Genomic DNA, 20,071 nt, shown 5'->3' with positions numbered 1-20,071 from the left:
GTGTGTGACCGTTTGTGTGTGTTACAGAAAGACAAACATGACCATGTAGGGTAGTGTTATTTATTTCTTAAATAAGACATAGAACAATCTTGACATTTTTAGCTTGAAAATTGGATATTCTATCTAAAGCGTGCTAAGACGTCTCTTATGTAAGGCCACTTCTTAGCTCCAGCGCTTTCTGAAAATGACGATACAAGAACCTTTTTTCCACTCCCATTCCAATAAATCCTCCAATAGCTGTGCACATATAGTGTACCGTATAAATTTAATAAACTAATATGGCTTTCATTTTTCTTTAACTTAAAAAGAAACTCGCACCGAACAACTCGTGTTGGTAGGTGGTTGATCAGAACCACGCTCTGACCAAAAACTAATGTCTGTTGTGTTTTTTCTTAGAAACAAGAAGTCCAACAGGTTCGGTCAATCTACAGTATACACAGTATACAGTAGCACCTTCATTCATTCTACCACACTGTTAGTACAACATACATTCAGGCATTAAGTTGGCATTTTGAACACAAGTCATCATTACATCAACAGCGCTGTCTCAAGCAAGCTTTTGGCGAGTGCAAAGATCCATTTCTGTTTTTGTCTCTTGATCGCACTTCATGCATTCCACATGTAAAACCCATACAAGAATTTAGTCAGAAGTTGCATCCGTCCTCTGATGGGAAAAGCCGTTCGCTTTTGGTCGTGCCACTCTTCAGAGGCACAGGATTCTTGAGCGATCCGAACACTATCAGTGATTCACAGTGGTCTAACAGACCAATAATAACAGCTTTCTTGAACACTAAAAAAAAAAGTTCCAGATGCAGACAAATGGCACAAATTAGTCGCAACGAAACATTTCAACCCCAAAAAGTCTTGCAATCAGTCAGGTGGCACACAAAGCAAGCACATGTTGGCTGTTTAATAGCAGTCTGTGATATGAGGACGTCCCACAGCGCTCCTCCAGAACCACATCATCACAGCAAAGGTTCCTGCTGTTGGCTGCGGCTCTCGTCCACTCAGGATGCACCATCGCTTCATGTCACGCACTCGACTTTGAAGGTATCTCTGCCAGGTTGGTTTTAGATCTAAGAGAGGGACAGCAAAGTGAGAAATCTCTGGGAAAATTCCAACATGTACCAACAACAAAGAGCGCAAGTAAAAATCCAACCTGTTGTGGGTCATGTGACTCTTGACGAGGTGTCCGGCGGCGAGAGCTGCCATCAGGGAGAGCTCCCCCGCCAGGACGGTGGCACAAACCACACGGGCCAGCTGGCGGGCGTTCTCACCCGGCTGCTCCGGACTAGTGCCTTGAACACCAAGCATCTAAGAACACAGATTAGAACAGATATTGATGTAACGTTTCTACGTCAGGGAAACAAAAACATCTGAGATCTGAGTAACTGATGTGTGTTTCTGGTAATTCAAGCTCCCAGCGAGCTGTTCTTTTACAGGGATCCTGCCTTATTGGCACACATCAGCAGATTCTATTTAAATCCTGCTGTAGACATTTGATTCATCACAGAGTCACTGGAGGGTCATCGTTCCCTTTCCCCTCCATCTGCTACATCTGAAAAACTCAACTGTCATGTGCCCAGCTGAAAACTGCAGTCAAAGGTTCAACGTGACCTAAGCGTACTTTTTTTTGGTGAATGTATGTGTAGAGTCCATCTCTGAGTGGGTTTAAATGTAGGGCCTTGCTGTGTAGGATCTTTAAACCTTTCATCAGTTCGATAAATCCTCTGACGTACTTCAATCAATTTATGAAGTGAAGGATTATAACACTAGGATGCACAAAAAACTTGCTTGTTCATTTCACGCACAAGTTTTTATACATTAAACTGTGAAATGAAACAACCATAAAATAAAAGGTTTGAACTGTCTGAGTCCTAAAACCCACTGGCAGGTTAAAAATGCACTAAAAGACATATAATTGCCAAAGTTACACCATTTATCAGAGCCAGAAACTGTAAAAACAGAATCACTGAATTGTTATTTTCTACTTTCCAAAAGTTTTTCAACTAATCATGTGATGACGTGCTGTACCAAATCTAACCTTAAAATCATTTCATCTAAATCACTTGGTGCAACCATTAAGCCATTATTGACGCAGTGTGTGAACTAAAACTTGAAGACTTTAAGCAGAAAAATACATAAACCTATTACAGAAGGTACAAACCCACTGGACTGGGACTATCTAGTGAGGTGAAATGAGATGCGGTGTCAGTACCTGCAGACAGGCCTGCTGTGGAGGCAGGTTGGTGCCTCCTCCCACTGTTCCCAGCTCTATGGAGGGCATAGTGCAGCTGATGTACAGGTCCTCCCCTGCCGGACCAGCAGGCTCCATCTGAGTGATACAGTTGGAGCTGCCCACCGTCTGAGCCGGGTCCTGAACCGCAACACAGAAATACTGATCAGATAAAAAACCGCAGCTCACACAAGCCTATGAAGATCTTATATCATTTACAGACGTCACCCTCCATATATAAAGTCTCCCTGTACTCATTAGTTGTGAATGGATTTAGCTGCAAAGCTGCTCTACAGTTGAAAGCATGATCATAAATATTTATTGCTTTCATTCTACTTAACACACTTCACAAGGATTCATCTCCAGGGATTTCTACTTATAGAATAACTCTGTACAATATCATTATTTTGTCACATCCAGAGGAATCGGGGCAATACCTCGACTTTCTACATGTAAAAGAGTCTTCACTATATCAACAGTACATGTTTGGTTTATTCATTTTCAAGATTCAAGAAATTTGGGAAATTTGTTTTGGGCTATTTCACCCATGCAGCAGCCACAAACAGGGAAAATAGAGTTAATAGAAAGAATAAATAAATATATGCATTTTTACTGATGTCCTCATGTTTATGAGCTATCCTTCCTTTCTGCTGTAACACTGAAAACGTCTCTGCTGTGGGATCAATAATGATTATCTTATCTTGTCCTGCACCTGCTCTGTGGCTGGTTAATCATGCATATTGGAAACTGAAATCCAATCTTCTTACAGCAAAATCCTATTTTGCTGCTACAGGGAACATTCTGGGTTCTTGTACAGAACTGAGTGGAATATAATTCATTCCTTCATGTGGTATTCTACGGCTGTACATCTGTTAAAAAGCTCTCAAAGCCTGCACTGAATTGGGGAAAAGGGCATTAAGTACGTTGTCCCGTTTGCCTGGAATCAGTTGTGAAATTGGCTGAATCTTAAAGAGCTGATTACAGTAAATGAACTCTTCATGAGCTGGAAGCAGATCTACACAGTTAGACTATTATGACTGATTCACATTGAACCCGTCTGATCACCAACATTGACTCGTGACATGTTTGTGTGATTTTATGGGACTGTAATACACTCTCCATCTTTATGTCAACCTTGTTTAAACTGTACATACTTCTGTAACCTGTTGAATTAAGGTGCTGTCTGTGTCTGTCAGGACGCTTTAATAAAACAGATTCCTAATCTCAATTAGACTACTGCTTGACACATTTTTATAAAAGACAATTTTAGCTTCCAACATTGACACATTTCTGCTTCTTACATGCTTTGGAAAATGGTTTCATTTTTCCATTGTATCTTCTTTTTTTTCATCTCTTATTTTCCCCTGAAACACACGACGCTGTAACAAATACCAATGTCACTGATGAGTTACACCAGGAGTCTGTGCTGTTTCACCTTTTAAACATTTTTATCCTCTTCCTGAACCATCTGGATACTTTTAGGGACCAACTGTATAATGTATGAGGCAGAGCAGGGCTGCAGACTAACTTTTTCACTGGTAGCACTGGTGTGATCAACTTTCCTATATGGTCACACTTCCCACCTGGTCACGGGCAAAACACATCACTAGCTGAACATCTTCTGACTGATAGACACTCTATTTACCGGTGTTCCCTAAACGCCCCACATCACAGGCTGCGGTAGCTGCTGCTTGGTGGCTCAGACTGGTGTGTGATCAAAAATGAAAGTGCGCGCTGCACTTCATGATAAGACTGCATTTTAAGTGTAGATACCGCAGTACCTCGGGTTCATGTAATGGTGCAAAGCTAAAAACATTATTGTGATGAATATTCATTCAATTTTGTAGCCCTACTTCTGCGTTAGCCATTGGAATTGAACGGATTTCTTTTTCCTTCACTGGTTCTGTCGGTGTCGCTCTGCCTGCATCTGTTCTCTGACCTCTCTGTCTACCTCCTCTTCCCTCATTTTCTTTCTAAATAATCAGCTACAAATCAATTGATCTTTTGAACATACATCAACTTAACATTCAACTTAGAGACAGACAGACAGCAGTTTGAAAAGTTCCACTTTGCACCACTGTGGTTAACGCTGCCGCTTCCTGTGGTTGCAGCGACACTAGCACAGCTTCATGATCACCATGCACTTGAACCAATACGACCATTTCAAAATTCAACTTGCACACTCTCAAAAACCATCGCTCCAGACTGCGGTCAAAATGATAGCAGTTTAGAGCCATAGGCATCAAGTAAAGCCTGTTGAGGGATCCCTTACCTGTCCACAGGCGATGTAGATGGCTGCTACAATGTTGGCAGCGTGAGCATTAAAGCCCCCTATACTGCCAGCCATGGCTGAGCCCACCAGGTTCTTACTGATGTTCAGCTCCACCAGAGCAGCTGTACTGCTCTTCAGCACCTGCAGAGACATTAAACAGGCCGGTTTCATAAGGTGAGCACCATTTTACGAACAGAACAAACAGCAGCATTAAGCAAAAACTGTGGAAACTAAATCATGGATGAACTTTGACTTGATTCCACTGTTAAAATGTGTAATGTAATCAGAGGAGACTGGATAGTCTTTACCTCCCGGACCACTTTGGCAGGAATGGTGGCCTCACACACAGCAGACTTGCCCCGGCCCATGATCCAGTTAATGGCAGCAGACTTCTTGTCGATGCAGTAGTTGCCACTGACTGACAGCACCTCTACATCTGGATACTGTTGCTGGAGTCTGCGCAGAGCATGCTCAGTCCCCTGGAGGAGACACGTATTTACAGATGTGAACATGCTGGATAAACGCGGTACAAATGAGTGAGCTGACAAGCAGAGCAGCAGCTAAAGTTCAGTACAATATTTTCACCTGAAGTGACTCCTGATTTAAAAGATGAGTTTGTACCTTGGAGAGCATGTTCATGCCCATGGCGTCCCCTGTCAGGGACTGGAAGCGAATGTACAGGTTTCTGCCAGCTATGCACACCAGCAGCTTTTCCAGACGAGCAAACCTGCAAAGTGAAAATAATCATTTATGAACTGTCTGCCCTCACATGTGACTACAACATTTCATATGTGTGAGGCTGTATTCATTCTGTTGGGCTTCAATTCTACACAGCTTTCATGTGGGGAAATGCATTTCTTTACAGATGGATGGAAACTTCACTGCAGCTGTGGGAGAGAGGCTCATCTTATCTACTTTTTTTTAGAGTCCAGTTTTATGGATTATGCACATTGTGCACTACTGTGACCAAGACCGGACCACTGCTACATGGCAGGAGACTAAAGAGGTGGGCCTGGCAGGTGTGTAGCCAGTTCTTAACATGTTTTTTCTTTTTATCTTTTATTATCAAAAGTTTTCTCTTTATAGATGTATTAACAGATTAAAATACAAACACACAAAAATTAGAGTTTGGTAAAAACACAGTAATAACCCTGTGCTAACATAATTATAACACAGTAATATATATTTCAAACTAAATATATCCAAACAAACATGATTACAGAATAAAAAATCGACACTATTTTAAAGTTAAGAAACACTGCATAAAACAACTGAATGTCAATACACAAATAAAAATTAATTAGTTCTTTCTTTCATTAGTACTAACCAGACTATCTCTCTCAGTAAATACTTTTCAAATGTAATTTGTATTACTCGTGTGCATTGTTCTTATGTATGTTTCTAATCAGTCACAGAACAACGTCAATCAACTGAACATTTGTTTGTTTAGTGCCAAGTTCCCAACAATGCTGATCAAATTAAAGTTATATTGTTCTCTTCATTGTAGAACCTCCAGTGGGTGGAATCGAGGCATTAGTGTCGTGTCAGTGTGGTGTGTCTACTGACCTGCTGGTCTGGTCGAAGGCCTCTTTGATCAGGCTAAATCCATCAGAGGTCTCAAGCCAGACTTTGACCTCTGCAGCCCGGCAGGCTGAGGGCAGCCTCACTACAGGACCCCTGGTCATGCTGTCAGCCAGGATCCTGCTGCTGCAGCCCCCGCTCAGCTGGGCAGGAAAGATAACAGCGTCACCACAATACACACGCATACACAGAGTTACCAACAGCTACAGATAGGTGACAAATGAGGGGAAAAAACAGCATGAAGCGTCTCATTAAGGTGTGGGGTCATCATGTGACACCAGCTTCACTGCACTGATTCTCTGGACTGTGTCTCTGGAACTATACTGGAGGGATGAACGACATTCTTCCAAAAGACATTCCCTCATCTGGTGTTTTGATGATGATGGAGGAGAGCACTGTCTAACATGTCGGTGCAGAATCTCTCATAGGTGTTCAACTGGGCTGAGATCTGGTGACTGTGAAGGCCATAGTTTATGAGTCAAATTACTTTCATCAAAGCTTTCAGTGACCCCTTGTGTCCCATGGAAGAAAGCATTGTCATCCTGAAAAAGTCCACTAGGATAGAAATTTTTCACCACAGGATAAAGGTGATCACTCACAACAACTCGGTATCGACTTCAGAGCTGCTGGGATTTGTCAGGATAATCAACTATGTAGACACTGTGCAGTGCTGAAAATTTAGCAATATGTTAACAGATTTGTTTTAAACTCCCACCAAAGTCAGGAAATAATAACACAAGAGGGATAAAAATGAGTTGCTTTAGCTGCTCTTTAAAAAATATCCACTGTGTCCATGTTGCACCTTGTTTAAAATTCACTTTGTAAAGGGGTTTAATAGAAACTTGGATTTCTTTTGAAGCAAAATCCCCTCACACGATATAAAAAGCCATCAGATCTCCTCACTGTGGGTGTGAACAGTTCAGGTCTTTCCCTTTAATTTATCAACCACAAGAGATTCCTCACTTACAGAAAGCGCTCTGCATCCTCTGTTAGTGCTGGCTACCAGGCAGCCCTCTGTGGTCGCCATAGGAACGTAAAACTGCTTTTCATCCAACAGAAGAGGCCCAGCCACACCTACTGGCACCGGCATGAAGCCGATAACGTTCTCACAGCAAGTACCCATCACCTACGATGCAAGGACACAATGTAATAGTGATTAAATAAACACTATGCAGCAGCTTCAACGTGCACATAGAAACATTTCATTTGTTAAAAAAACAAAAAACAAAATTATCTGCTGGTAGATAAAACAAAAACAACTGAAGGCAAAAAGCTACATTTCTTAACCATGCATTTCGCAGATGACTGTTGCCAGTACCTTTGAGTAGTCGTAGTCCTTATAAGGCAGACAAGCCAAGGCAGTGGCCACGGGCAGTTTGGGTGATAACATTTGTCTCCTGATGGCTACGCCCCTCTCTGGAGTCTCAAGGACAGCTTCCAGTTTGTAGTTCAGGATTTTACATGAGGTTACGAGGGTCATCACCTCTGCATCGCTGAGCAAATGGGCGCCTCCCTGGAAAACACAAACATGCACAAATCAGGGATATTTTTAGCCTATTAGGTAAACACAGGGGATCAGATTTATTGTGCATCCTGTCTGATCTGGGAAGCTTACCTGTGGATCTGAGAGGATGGCCATGCACTCCTCCAGCGACCGGGGCTCTGAAACACTTTGAGGAGCACAAGGTGTCTGAGCGAGGGACTCCTCAGAACAGGAACCACAGGCTGCTGAAGGCTGAGTCACTTCTGTTGCAGAGAAACCAGGAGAGGGAGGGGGAGACACCCCACTCATAATGAGCAACAATTACGTCACAGTTTTTGAATTTAATGAATGAGTACAGATGTTTTTTTAAACTCGAAGCAATAACTAATGAGTCTCACCCTTCTCTTTGAAAACCACGTCTGCCTCAGGGGAAAGTTTACAGTCGGAGACAGCCAAGAAGGTAGGACTGGTTGCCAAGCTACCATTTGAGGTCTTCTGGGGTTTTGGGGTTGGGAGTTCCTTCCTGCAGCAGTCCTCGGCCATCCAGGGCTTCTGGGTTGGAGGGGAGCTGATAATGGGACTCTTGAGGGACAGTGAAGACTCTGTCTCTGCTTGCTCAAAGAAGACATATTTCACAGCCAGAAGCAGAGCGAGACCCAGGGTTATCACCTGCTCCAGGTCCATGCTGGTAGGTGGAGAGAGACAAAGTTAGGCATCAGTGTACAGGAATCAGTAATAAAATGTACCGTTTAATACAAATGGACAAATATAACTGTGTAAAAATGTACACGATCTCTTTACCTGCTGAGCTTTACAGGCCACTGGGTACCACCAGAGATCAGTCTCTTCGGTATGGGTAACTCTTCTGTGCGATTCTGACCCGAGTGCTCGGATAATAGTCGAGTGTGTGCATGAACCAAAGCTAAGCCCAGAGACTGAAAGATATCACACAGACATTGTAGTTAATACTCTGCATTTCAATGGTGTATTTTTAGGGAATTTTTAATTGAGACAAGTAGAAAAAGTGATTTTGATCAAATATCACATTTTAAAGTTTAGATTTCTTAATTTTCTAGAAAAAAAATGCACATCAAACATGATTATCTCAAGGACTGGCAAAAAAAAAATTTCAAAAATTAAAAATTAAACAACAATTCTTTCTATTTTTACAGCTTCTGGCTCTGAAAAAAAGTGTGATTTTGGTGATGCTTTTAAAGAAAGCATGCTGTTCAACACTACAGGCAGTTTTTCGGGTTCAGAGGGTTACCATATCAACACTCCTAATACGTGCACTAACAAGGCTGAAACTAGTTTCTCACCATAATGATTTTCACCCTTTGGGTCACAGGGTTGGGCTTGTTATCCTCCTCTTCAGCCAGCACACGGGCAAAGTGACTCAGCTGCCAGATGGGACGGCCTTCGCGGCTTTCCCTTGACAGCTATGTACACAAATGTGCATAAAAATGTATCGTGAGATTCAAGCAGCTCACTGCTTCTGCTTCATCCTGTCAGACATCAGATTTCCTAAAGGTTATCACACTTACCTCCAGGACCAGGGAGACACACGCAGGGAAGAACGTCATGAAGACGAAATAATTGGCCAGAACAGACATACAGCCAAAACAGCACATGATCTCTAACTGAGGCACACCTGGAAAACAACAGAACCACTGCTAATTTCATTTTTTGCTCAATTTAGCATCACAACAACATTTCTAATGTACTGGGGCAACAACTAATGATTATTTTTCACTGTCGATTCATCTGTTGATTATTTTCTCGATTAATTGAAAAGTTGTTTGGTCTATATAAAAAAAAAAAAATGTTGATGAGTGTTTCTTAAATCCAAAGATGACGTCTTGTTTTGTACACAACTCACTACTGTTACAGATGAGGAGAGAACCCAAAAAATATTCAAATTTGAGAAGCGTTTGAGAGTTGATAAATAACCGATTATTCGTCAAGTTTTGGTAATCCTTACCTGACATGGTGCCAATTCCTATAACCAGACACTCGACCAGAGCATCGAGGGTGAACGTGGGGCCCAGGATGGCCATGCCCTCTGAGATGTTCTCCCTCACCTCCTCCTGTACGTAAGACACAGAGCCGTATCATTAGTGAGTGACACTTCATCTATATTCTCCATATGAAACAGTTACAGTTCATAAACATGGTTAGAACAGGTGTGTGACATTACCTGAGAGTTCGAGCTGAGCGCAAATTTGGCTAAAGCACAGGCTTTGGACAGGTCAATGAGCAGGAGAAAGAACGGCAGGGCTTCACTGCACGAAAAGGAGTCAAATGTCAAACAGGCTATTTTCATTATTTACAATGATGGATGTGCAGTATTTTTTAAATGAAAAATCTATAATTTTTATTCACATCTTCAAGCAGAATAAGACCATCATAGTGCCCAGATGGTACCCTACATCAACCAACTGACCTCTGTCAAAATGTCAGCTATTTTAACTGTTTGATCTCAAACAGCTGGCCTGCTGTCTCAAACTGTTTCCTACAAACCTATGGGAATACCGTTTGGTCAGTAAACATGCTTTGGTTTTAAAAGCCTCTTCTTCAAACATTCCTTAGAATAAATGTTTACAGCTATGCTTTGTGCACTTAAAAAGAGGATGAAACTCTTCAGCACTCTAAATACAGAGATTTATTTCTCCTTCTAACGAGCCTCTTGATTAAAACCGCATGAACGCAATTTCTGGGAAGAAGGAACAGCTTCAGTAAACTAAGTCATAAATATAAACACTTTAAGCAGATCATAAACTGTTGCAGGAATCTTGAGTGTATGTCAGTGTATTGGGAAAACTCACTTGAGGCCTGTCAGCTCTTTCCCAAAGAAATGGATGACCACTGTACTGAAAACAAAGCTGGAAAACACTGTAAATAATCCTGCAATACCTGCAGTAAGAGAGAAAACAAAATGTTAACAATTTATTTCAATAATATGTTCAGTTGTTACCGACAGCCAAGCGCTATAAGTTTGAAGGAACTGAACACACCTACATATTTTTTGTGTTGTAAAATGAATCAAATATTCTAAATTAATATTACATTTTCCTTCTGAATTACTGAAGTTGGATTTTGCATTACAGAAGCATAAATATTCAAATGGCCCAGTCTGGCACCAGAAAAACAAAACATACCCTCAAATCTACGGTTAAATGTACACTATGTGTGATATATGCAGCAGTGTCATTAAAAAGCTCAGCACTGAACAAGCGCAAACATCTCAATATACTGACCTAGTATATATTTGGATCCCAGTTGTCGGAGATTCTTGAACTGGAAATAGATATAAATGATGGCCATGCAGCGGGTGACAGTCAGAATGATAATGTCACTGCTGTGAACTTTCTGTAAGAGATCAGGCACACACGTCTCCTCATTAGCATCAACAATATATGGTTTCAATATCAATAAAGCAATGTGCATATGTAAGATCATAGAAAATTTCCTCAACACATATGCACACTAAGCACATCGCAGACAACGCGATGAGAAGTAAGGCAAACACATCACACAACTGTTTATACAGCTACAAAAACATATGATACAAAAAGAAAATGTGCACAGTTCTCATTTTCCATGACTAATTTAGAGTCAAGGTCCAGGGCTCCTGACTGTGACCAAAATGGTCGTATTTGCGACCTTTTTTTGAGAGTGTGCGAGTTACAATTTCAACTGGTCGCACTGGTTTGAGTGCATAATGATCATGAAGCTGTATTAGTGTTGCTGTAACCGGCAGCTACTGTGTTAATCACAGTGGTGGAAAGTAGTACTTTTAGAACTTTGATATATTTACACTTCTTGTGAAAGCGCAGCACTGTTTTCCCCTCATTTACTCTTTAATATCAGATGCCTTTGCCAGCATTACACTATGTACGAAAAGTTGCAAACAGCTTTTAGAACTTCTTTTGATATTATTTGAAATTTTTGTTGCAGATGCACTCAGAATAATCATTTTGGATGATTAATTCTTTTCTAGTAGAGTTATTCACGTCATTTGGTGCTAATTCCTCACAATGTTGATTGCATTCAGCATCATGCAGGTTTCACTTGCTTCAAAGCGCCACACCTTCACCAGTCTCACCTCCTCGACTTTGGGGCACTCATTCCAGCTGCACATCTGGCTGCTGGTTGCGAGGTTGTTCATGGACACAAGGCACACAGTGAGAGCCAGGGTCCCCACTATGACCTCCCAGGGGTGAGAGGCCACCAGCAGGCCATGGAGCCTGAACAGACGTGCCAACATGGTCTCAGGATGTCTTCCTGCAACTGAAGGTCACCGCCTCAGCTAGGGCTAAAAAATTGGAAAAAATATTAAGGATATTGTGGTTACCTTGACAGATATTCCAAATTGATTCATGATTTTAGTAAGAATTGTAATTTTCTTCTACACTAAAACAAAAATAAAGTTGTCATTTTGCTGTGGTCTGAAGTAGAGATTCAAGAATTAAACAATTGTTTCTCAACTCTGAAATTAATCAATTGCTTTGATCATCAAATAATCAATTTGAATAACACAATTGTAGAACAATTGTAATTATTATTTTTATTCCAGCTTCCTGATATTTTCATCTTTCTTTCCTCGTCTATGACAGTAAACTTGAATTTGAATTTCCCCAAGGAAAAAAGCAAATGATCTATGTATCGACCTACCTATCTATAAACAGAAAATATTCGGGACATTTGAGGACAATACCTTGGGCTATGCAAAATACCGATTGGCATTTTTACAATGTTCTAACATTTTACAGACCAAATAAATAGAGAAAATATTAACAAATTAATTGACAGTGAAAAAATGTTAGTTGCACAACTATTCTGTACCAAACAAGTATGTTCTCTATCGTCTGGAGGATATGTCCTATAAGCCAGAACATCTCTGCAACACCACACTTTTCATTTCTAATCCAAAAAATACAGCTCCTGCGATTCGTATATTACACTAGGATTTCTATATTTCGATTAATTGTTCAGCTTTAGCCTCAACTGCTTAACCAAAGGACCACTGCATCACGAGCATATGGCTAGCACACGCCTACTGAGTACAGACTCCTGTATGTTTAGCCGGCAGCTGTGACACCACAATATAGCTTGTTCTTGACGGTTAACTACCACGAATGATGAGCTTTTAGTTCAGAATCCACCGGTAGTGTCGTATGGCTTTAAAATACGGGTAGAAGCTCCCTAACCTCAATTGTTGGTTAGCATTAGCTACATTTTAGCAGTTACTACTTCTCACTGTTATCGCTGGTTAGCATTAGCTATATTTGAGCAGTTACTACTCCTCACTGTTATGACTCGTTAGCATTAGCTACATTAGCCGTCCCACCCGGGCTGATAGCCATGCCAATAAAGGTCTATTACTCCCACAGCCTTTGGACACTTTATTAATTTCTGTTTCGTAATCTAATAAAACTCACCTACTTCCAAAGGTAGGTTTCACCGAGGTCAGAGAGTCCTTTCCATAGCGGTACTGATGCCCCTCACATGAAGCCTTCAGCTAGCTACACTGATGTAACCGATATTCAATATGGCGATGCGGAAATCCTGACGCTGAGAACAGTCAGTGGGCGTGGCCAAGCGTGACGCTAAGGGTCGCCGAGAGAATAACACTGAAGTGACGTCCGAGTACGTTTTAATAAATTACGTATTACAGTATTTTTTCCACTTTTATTTTTTTTCATTGGTTATGTATTTGTTCATATACAAGCATTTAATACATTTTATTGTTGTTTTACATTTGTTGGACAATAAAATGACATTACAAACAATTTGGCCACGTGGGGGTTCAGTGTGCTGTCACATGCGACACATGAGATGATGACTCGTCAAAGATAGAATGATAGACAGGTAGATAGATAGATAGATAGATAGATAAGATTTTTTTATTATTATAAATGTTACACATTTATGAAAACACATTTTCTCAACATTTTTGTTGCAAAAACTTTTGTACTTATACAAGATATCTTTTGTGAAATTACAAAATCTGTACTTTTGGTTGTAACTAATTGTACCTAATGTTGGAAATATATTAACTGTATTCATTTTAAATGTCATAGTTTTATTTAATAACTTAAAAGAACATATTGGTACAACTGCAATAAATATGCAAATATGTTTGTTTTAAATAATCAATTTACTTTAAAAAAAAAAAAAAAGAAATATTGTCTCACAGTTTTTCACAGGTGTTTAATGTTATTTCACATTAAACATGCTGATTCACAGTCTGTCTTTGTAATGTTTTTGGTAATTTTGTGTATTAAAAATATGTAAAATGAAAAATAAAGCTGAAAAATTCCATAAAAATACTTTTTTTTTGTTTGTTTGTTTTTTTTTTTGGATTGTTTGTTTGTTTTGTGGTGTGTTAAAGTCAAGTGTCCAAAAATGAATGTACAGAAATAAACACATAAATTCAAAACAAGTGCTATGGGATTTGAATATTTTAAAGGGTTTTATTTTCATATGCAGCAATAAACAAGACATCAGTGCAATGAAATTCTTTGTACTCTGGGTCTCCACCTTGTGCATTGAAACACATTCATCACCGACATCTACTCATACATACTGAGGTAACAATAATATAGGTAAAAAGAACAGCACAAAAAAGAGTATCTACTTTTTTGTACAACTGTGCAAAAAAAAAAAGTAAGTCAAGATGTGCAACACACATCAGTGAGAACACTGCATTAAGTGCTTTGATAGGTGCTATGGTGAGGGGGAAAGGGGGACAGGGATCTGGCTTGGAAGTGTTCAGTCATTCAGACGTATGGCCTTGAACCTTGAGGTTCTGCATTTCAGCATCAGCCAGATGGCAGGAGAGTGAAGAGGTTGGGTGTGAGTGGGTGGGCTCCCAGATCATGTTGCTGGCCCTCCTGAGCACTCTGCTGATAGACATACTGTAGAAATGGGGGACCGTAGTTGTCATGTACAGGGCTTTGTGATGGCCGCTTCAAAACATTGACTTTGTTGTCCTGAAGCCTCTTTGTAATTTATCTGGCGGTACGCTGAGGGTCATTGTCGATTTGAAGACCCATTTGTGCCCAAGCTTTAACTTCCTAGCTGATGTCTTGAGATGTTGTTTCAATATTTCCCCATAATCTTTTTTCCTCATGATGCCATCTATTTTGTGAAGTGCACCAGTCCCTCCTGCAGCAAAACACCCCACAACATGATGCTGCATCACAGTTGGGATGGTGTTCTCAGGCTTGCAAGCTTTTCCCTCCAAATGTAACAATGATTATTATGACCAAACCGTTTAGTTTTAGTTTCATCAGACCACAGAACATGTCTCCAGAAAGGAGAGGACTTTGTCCCTGTGTGCATTTGCAAACTGTAATCTGTTTTTTTGTTTGTTTGTTTATTTGTTTGTTTGTTTGTTTTATGTTTCTCTGAAGTAATCTCTTCATCGTCTCAGAGTAGCTTTTCAGTCCATGTTGGTACAGGACTCGTTTCACTGTGGATAATGACACTCTCTTATCAGCTTCAGTAGCATCTTCACAAGGTCTTTTGCTTTTGTTCTGGGGTTGATATGCACATTTCTCACCAAAACACTTCATCTCTGGGACACAGAACCCGTCTCCTTTCTGAGCGGTATGAAGCCTGGTGTTTATACTTGCGTATAATTGTCTGAACAGATGAACGTGGAACCTTCAGGCATCTGGAAATTGTACCCAAGGATGAACCAAACTTGTGGAGGTCCATAATTCTCTTCCTGATATCTTGGATGATTTCTTTAGAATTTCCATGTTGTCACAAAAGGAAGCAGTGTGGTTGAGGTGTGCCTTAAAATCCATCCATACATTCCTCTACAACTAAAGATCTTTTTAATTAGAACTTATTTCATGATTGGTAACATGAACCCAAGCTGATTACTCCTACAAATTAACTTGTTTCAGCTAGTTTTTCCATCTAATGTAAAAGGAATTTTCAGGTTTGTATCGTATTATATCACCATAATTGCATTTAATTACTATAATTCAGAATACACGTTTTGAAGTCGGCAAACTTAAGTTAAATCATGTTAATCACATCGAGGAGGAGACTTGAAGTCCTGACCTCAAGATGAAGTAAAATGTAGTTATCAAGCTAATTTCCTGAACTTACATTTAATTTTAAATCAAACACAACAATTTGAGTGTAAATTACACACACTATTAAGTTGATGCAACATTAACAGTCCAACCCATCAAAAAATGTTTGCAGCCTATGATGTTTATCTAAATCAGTCAATTGGAATTGAAGTTAATTCAGCGGTGGAGAAAGGCTGCTGTTTGTTGTGCTGAGGCACTTGTGCTGCCTGGAGACTGGACCATGCTCAGTTAATTTCACATACCTGCGCACACTTTACCAGCTGTCCATTATTAGACACATGAGGAGAAGAACTGCCGCCATGTTCTTTAAGTTTGGGGAGTTTTTGNTTTTTTTGGATTGTTTGTTTGTTTTGTGGTGTGTTAAAGTCAAGTGTCCAAAAATGAATGTACAGAAATAAACACATAAATTCAAAACAAGTGCTATGGGATTTGAATATTTTAAAGGGTTTTATTTTCATATGCAGCAATAAACAAGACATCAGTGCAATGAAATTCTTTGTACTCTGGGTCTCCACCTTGTGCATTGAAACACATTCATCACCGACATCTACTCATACATACTGAGGTAACAATAATATAGGTAAAAAGAACAGCACAAAAAAGAGTATCTACTTTTTTGTACAACTGTGCAAAAAAAAAAAGTAAGTCAAGATGTGCAACACACATCAGTGAGAACACTGCATTAAGTGCTTTGATAGGTGCTATGGTGAGGGGGAAAGGGGGACAGGGATCTGGCTTGGAAGTGTTCAGTCATTCAGACGTATGGCCTTGAACCTTGAGGTTCTGCATTTCAGCATCAGCCAGATGGCAGGAGAGTGAAGAGGTTGGGTGTGAGTGGGTGGGCTCCCAGATCATGTTGCTGGCCCTCCTGAGCACTCTGCTGATAGACATACTGTAGAAATGGGGGACCGTAGTTGTCATGTACAGGGCTTTGTGATGGCCGCTTCAAAACATTGACTTTATTGTCCTGAAGCCTCTTTGTAATTTATCTGGCGGTACGCTGAGGGTCATTGTCGATTTGAAGACCCATTTGTGCCCAAGCTTTAACTTCCTAGCTGATGTCTTGAGATGTTGTTTCAATATTTCCCCATAATCTTTTTTCCTCATGATGCCATCTATTTTGTGAAGTGCACCAGTCCCTCCTGCAGCAAAACACCCCACAACATGATGCTGCATCACAGTTGGGATGGTGTTCTCAGGCTTGCAAGCTTTTCCCTCCAAATGTAACAATGATTATTATGACCAAACCGTTTAGTTTTAGTTTCATCAGACCACAGAACATGTCTCCAGAAAGGAGAGGACTTTGTCCCTGTGTGCATTTGCAAACTGTAATCTGTTTTTTTGTTTGTTTGTTTTATGTTTCTCTGAAGTAATCTCTTCATCGTCTCAGAGTAGCTTTTCAGTCCATGTTGGTACAGGACTCGTTTCACTGTGGATAATGACACTCTCTTATCAGCTTCAGTAGCATCTTCACAAGGTCTTTTGCTTTTGTTCTGGGGTTGATATGCACATTTCTCACCAAAACACTTCATCTCTGGGACACAGAACCCGTCTCCTTTCTGAGCGGTATGAAGCCTGGTGTTTATACTTGCGTATAATTGTCTGAACAGATGAACGTGGAACCTTCAGGCATCTGGAAATTGTACCCAAGGATGAACCAAACTTGTGGAGGTCCATAATTCTCTTCCTGATATCTTGGATGATTTCTTTAGAATTTCCATGTTGTCACAAAAGGAAGCAGTGTGGTTGAGGTGTGTCTTAAAATCCATCCATACATTCCTCTACAACTAAAGATCTTTTTAATTAGAACTTATTTCATGATTGGTAACATGAACCCAAGCTGATTACTCCTACAAATTAACTTGTTTCAGCTAGTTTTTCCATCTAATGTAAAAGGAATTTTCAGGTTTGTATCGTATTATATCACCATAATTGCATTTAATTACTATAATTCAGAATACACGTTTTGAAGTCGGCAAACTTAAGTTAAATCATGTTAATCACATCGAGGAGGAGACTTGAAGTCCTGACCTCAAGATGAAGTAAAATGTAGTTATCAAGCTAATTTCCTGAACTTACATTTAATTTTAAATCAAACACAACAATTTGAGTGTAAATTACACACACTATTAAGTTGATGCAACATTAACAGTCCAACCCATCAAAAAATGTTTGCAGCCTATGATGTTTATCTAAATCAGTCAATTGGAATTGAAGTTAATTCAGCGGTGGAGAAAGGCTGCTGTTTGTTGTGCTGAGGCACTTGTGCTGCCTGGAGACTGGACCATGCTCAGTTAATTTCACATACCTGCGCACACTTTACCAGCTGTCCATTATTAGACACATGAGGAGAAGAACTGCCGCCATGTTCTTTAAGTTTGGGGAGTTTTTGTTGTTGTTGTTGCTGCTGCTGTTTTGTGTCCTTTCACAGTTTACTTAACAAGTTGTACCATTGTTAGGCCTCTCTTGACATTATTCTTTTCAGTGATTTAGCAATACCCACAAGCCCTGTGTGTTTTTTTCTTTGTAGTTTTGCCTCCTTTGTTTGGTCATTACATTACTAAGCAACCCAGAGCTTTGCTAAACCAAAACCAGCTGGTTTGTGTTGCTTCACTGTACTCAAGCAGAGCTGCAAAGCAACAATGTTCACTTGTTTGAGTTTGGTAACAGCATGTCATATATTTATTTAGTTGACAGAACAAATGTCACTTTTGAATAATTCTACATATGAAAGCAGTTTTACTTGCTTGAACTCATCAGCATCAAACTACATTGCTTTAAGAAGCAATGCCTCAACAGGTGGATTACCTGCATTATTTGACCACCTCTAGCTTCTCTCTGTCACACTTGGGAACTTCTTTTAGTGTTAAAATGTTGTGTGGATTACTATCAGCCCAAAAAATGTAAGACACTGAACCTTAGGATAAGTGATTATTAGGAGTTGCTCATAACTCAATCAGCTAGGAGCTACTTTTGTCGATCGTGAATATGACCTGATCAAGCTGCCAAGAGCTACTTTTAAGGCCTCACATATTTGTATTTATGTTGTACTCACATGGTCTTGATACCTACATAAACTGTGTTTCTGTACTCAAACATGTTTGCATTTATCTGACGGCTTTAGTTACCTTAAAGATGAAGATTTTACACGTCAAGCTTTTAAAGTACAAACCAAACTTTTAGGCTTCTTTCCAAAATGCAATTTGTAGTCAGGCTCACATTTCAGATGTCTGAGTTGTTCAAAGCTCCACCCAATAGTGATTTTTCTGTCTAAACTTCTCACATGGTTCCATTCCAATAAATGTTCCAAAAATATATATATTGTTTTTGTTTCTTCATTCCTTGCCCTCAGATTTATCTGATATCCTTGAATATAAAACTGTTTATAAAGGAGCTGAAAGTAGCTCGGCCTGCAGCAGCTGCAGCAGTAACATGCTGCCGACACACTGAGGCTTGACTATTAATAATCTAATGATGGCCAACATCATAAAATATCAGGAAGTAAAATGAAATCAAAAATTGTACTTTATTGCTTAAACTACATTTTGCTGCTTGTGTACTTTTATTTATTTATTTACTTATTTATTATTATTATTATTATTATTATTATTATTATTATTATTATTATTANTTATTATTGTTATTATATTAAACATAATTTTATCCTAAATATTATTATTTAGGATTCATCATGCGGGACTTTTACGTGTAATAGAATATTTTCACATTGCTGTGAAGGATGTGAAAACTTTGTACACCACTGACCATAAACTTCAACAGAAACTACCCACAAACCATTCTTCTTGCAGTGAGTCTTCCTGCCATGCTCATGTCATTTAAAGGGCAACTTTGTGTGATACCTTTCATGTGGTGAAAACAACAAGGAGTGGAAGTAACAACAAGTTACAATGGGCCTACAACTTCAGCTGATATCAAACCTTTCATTTGCATTTCATTGCCAATATGGATATCTGATCCGAAAGAGGCCAATGGAAACAACAACCATAAATACTGTAGCATCTGTTAACTTTTAAAATCATCTCTTGCTGGAACTGAACTAAAAGGCCAGAAAGTAAACAGTGCAAGATTTGCCAACATGTCTGACAGTTGTGGGCTTTTGACTCGCTGTGGTTTGTTTGCGGTGCTTTGGGAGAAGTAAAGACTGTTCTGCACACAGTTGAAAACCAACATGACGGCTCATTCTGCACCATCGAACACTAGAGAAGTGTTTGAACCACGGGGAAAGAAGGCCAGGTAATATTTGGCACGGCTGATGGAGAGGCTTTGAAAGTGGTGCAGCAGAGCTGAGTTTAGCTGAAATATGTAACTGCTGCTGCTAACAAACGTATATAAAAAAAAAAAAAAAGAAAAGAAAAGAAAAGAAA

The 20,071-nt window shown here is 39.7% G+C and overlaps 1 protein-coding gene across 2 annotated transcripts; it reads right to left on the bottom strand.

Moving 5' to 3' along the window:
* Positions 1-46: 46 nt before the first annotated feature.
* LOC103373576 (3-hydroxy-3-methylglutaryl-coenzyme A reductase-like) lies at positions 47-13,116 on the bottom strand. Of its 2 annotated transcripts, none has more exons than XM_008303485.1 (20): positions 13,014-13,116; positions 11,678-11,887; positions 10,830-10,941; positions 10,398-10,485; positions 9,770-9,854; positions 9,554-9,659; positions 9,117-9,223; positions 8,892-9,011; positions 8,374-8,507; positions 7,971-8,257; positions 7,705-7,835; positions 7,408-7,602; positions 7,057-7,215; positions 6,075-6,232; positions 5,130-5,235; positions 4,817-4,987; positions 4,509-4,649; positions 2,219-2,377; positions 1,160-1,314; positions 47-1,076 (listed from the first exon to the last, which is right to left on the bottom strand). In XM_008303485.1, exons 2-20 carry the CDS (start codon positions 11,837-11,839, stop codon positions 1,031-1,033), a joined length of 2,622 nt encoding a protein of 873 aa, XP_008301707.1. In that variant the 5' UTR covers positions 11,840-11,887; positions 13,014-13,116; the 3' UTR covers positions 47-1,030. The 2 variants fall into 2 exon arrangements, with proteins under 2 accessions (XP_008301707.1, XP_008301708.1); XM_008303486.1 differs by having other exon boundaries at positions 13,018-13,116.
* Positions 13,117-20,071: the final 6,955 nt, after the last annotated feature.

This window comes from Stegastes partitus, unplaced genomic scaffold (assembly GCF_000690725.1).
Source record: "Stegastes partitus isolate 25-593 unplaced genomic scaffold, Stegastes_partitus-1.0.2 Scaffold2016, whole genome shotgun sequence".
NCBI lineage: Eukaryota > Metazoa > Chordata > Actinopteri > Pomacentridae > Stegastes > Stegastes partitus.
The sequence above is the reverse complement of the archived record's forward strand: the minus strand, read 5'-3'. Positions and strand labels throughout refer to the sequence as shown.

What these genes read in the sequence shown, in the direction of transcription:
- LOC103373576 (XM_008303485.1), bottom strand. Translation starts at nt 11,839, where the DNA reads ATGTTGGCACGTCTGTTCAGGCTCCATGGCCTGCTGGTGGCCTCTCAC. An exon ending in GTGTCTCCCTGGTCCTGGAG is followed by an intron (nt 9,012 to 9,116) that starts GTAAGTGTGATA and finishes TTGTGTACATAG; the next exon opens with CTGTCAAGGGAAAGCCGCGA. An exon ending in AGGACTACGACTACTCAAAG is followed by an intron (nt 7,216 to 7,407) that starts GTACTGGCAACA and finishes CTTGCATCGTAG; the next exon opens with GTGATGGGTACTTGCTGTGA.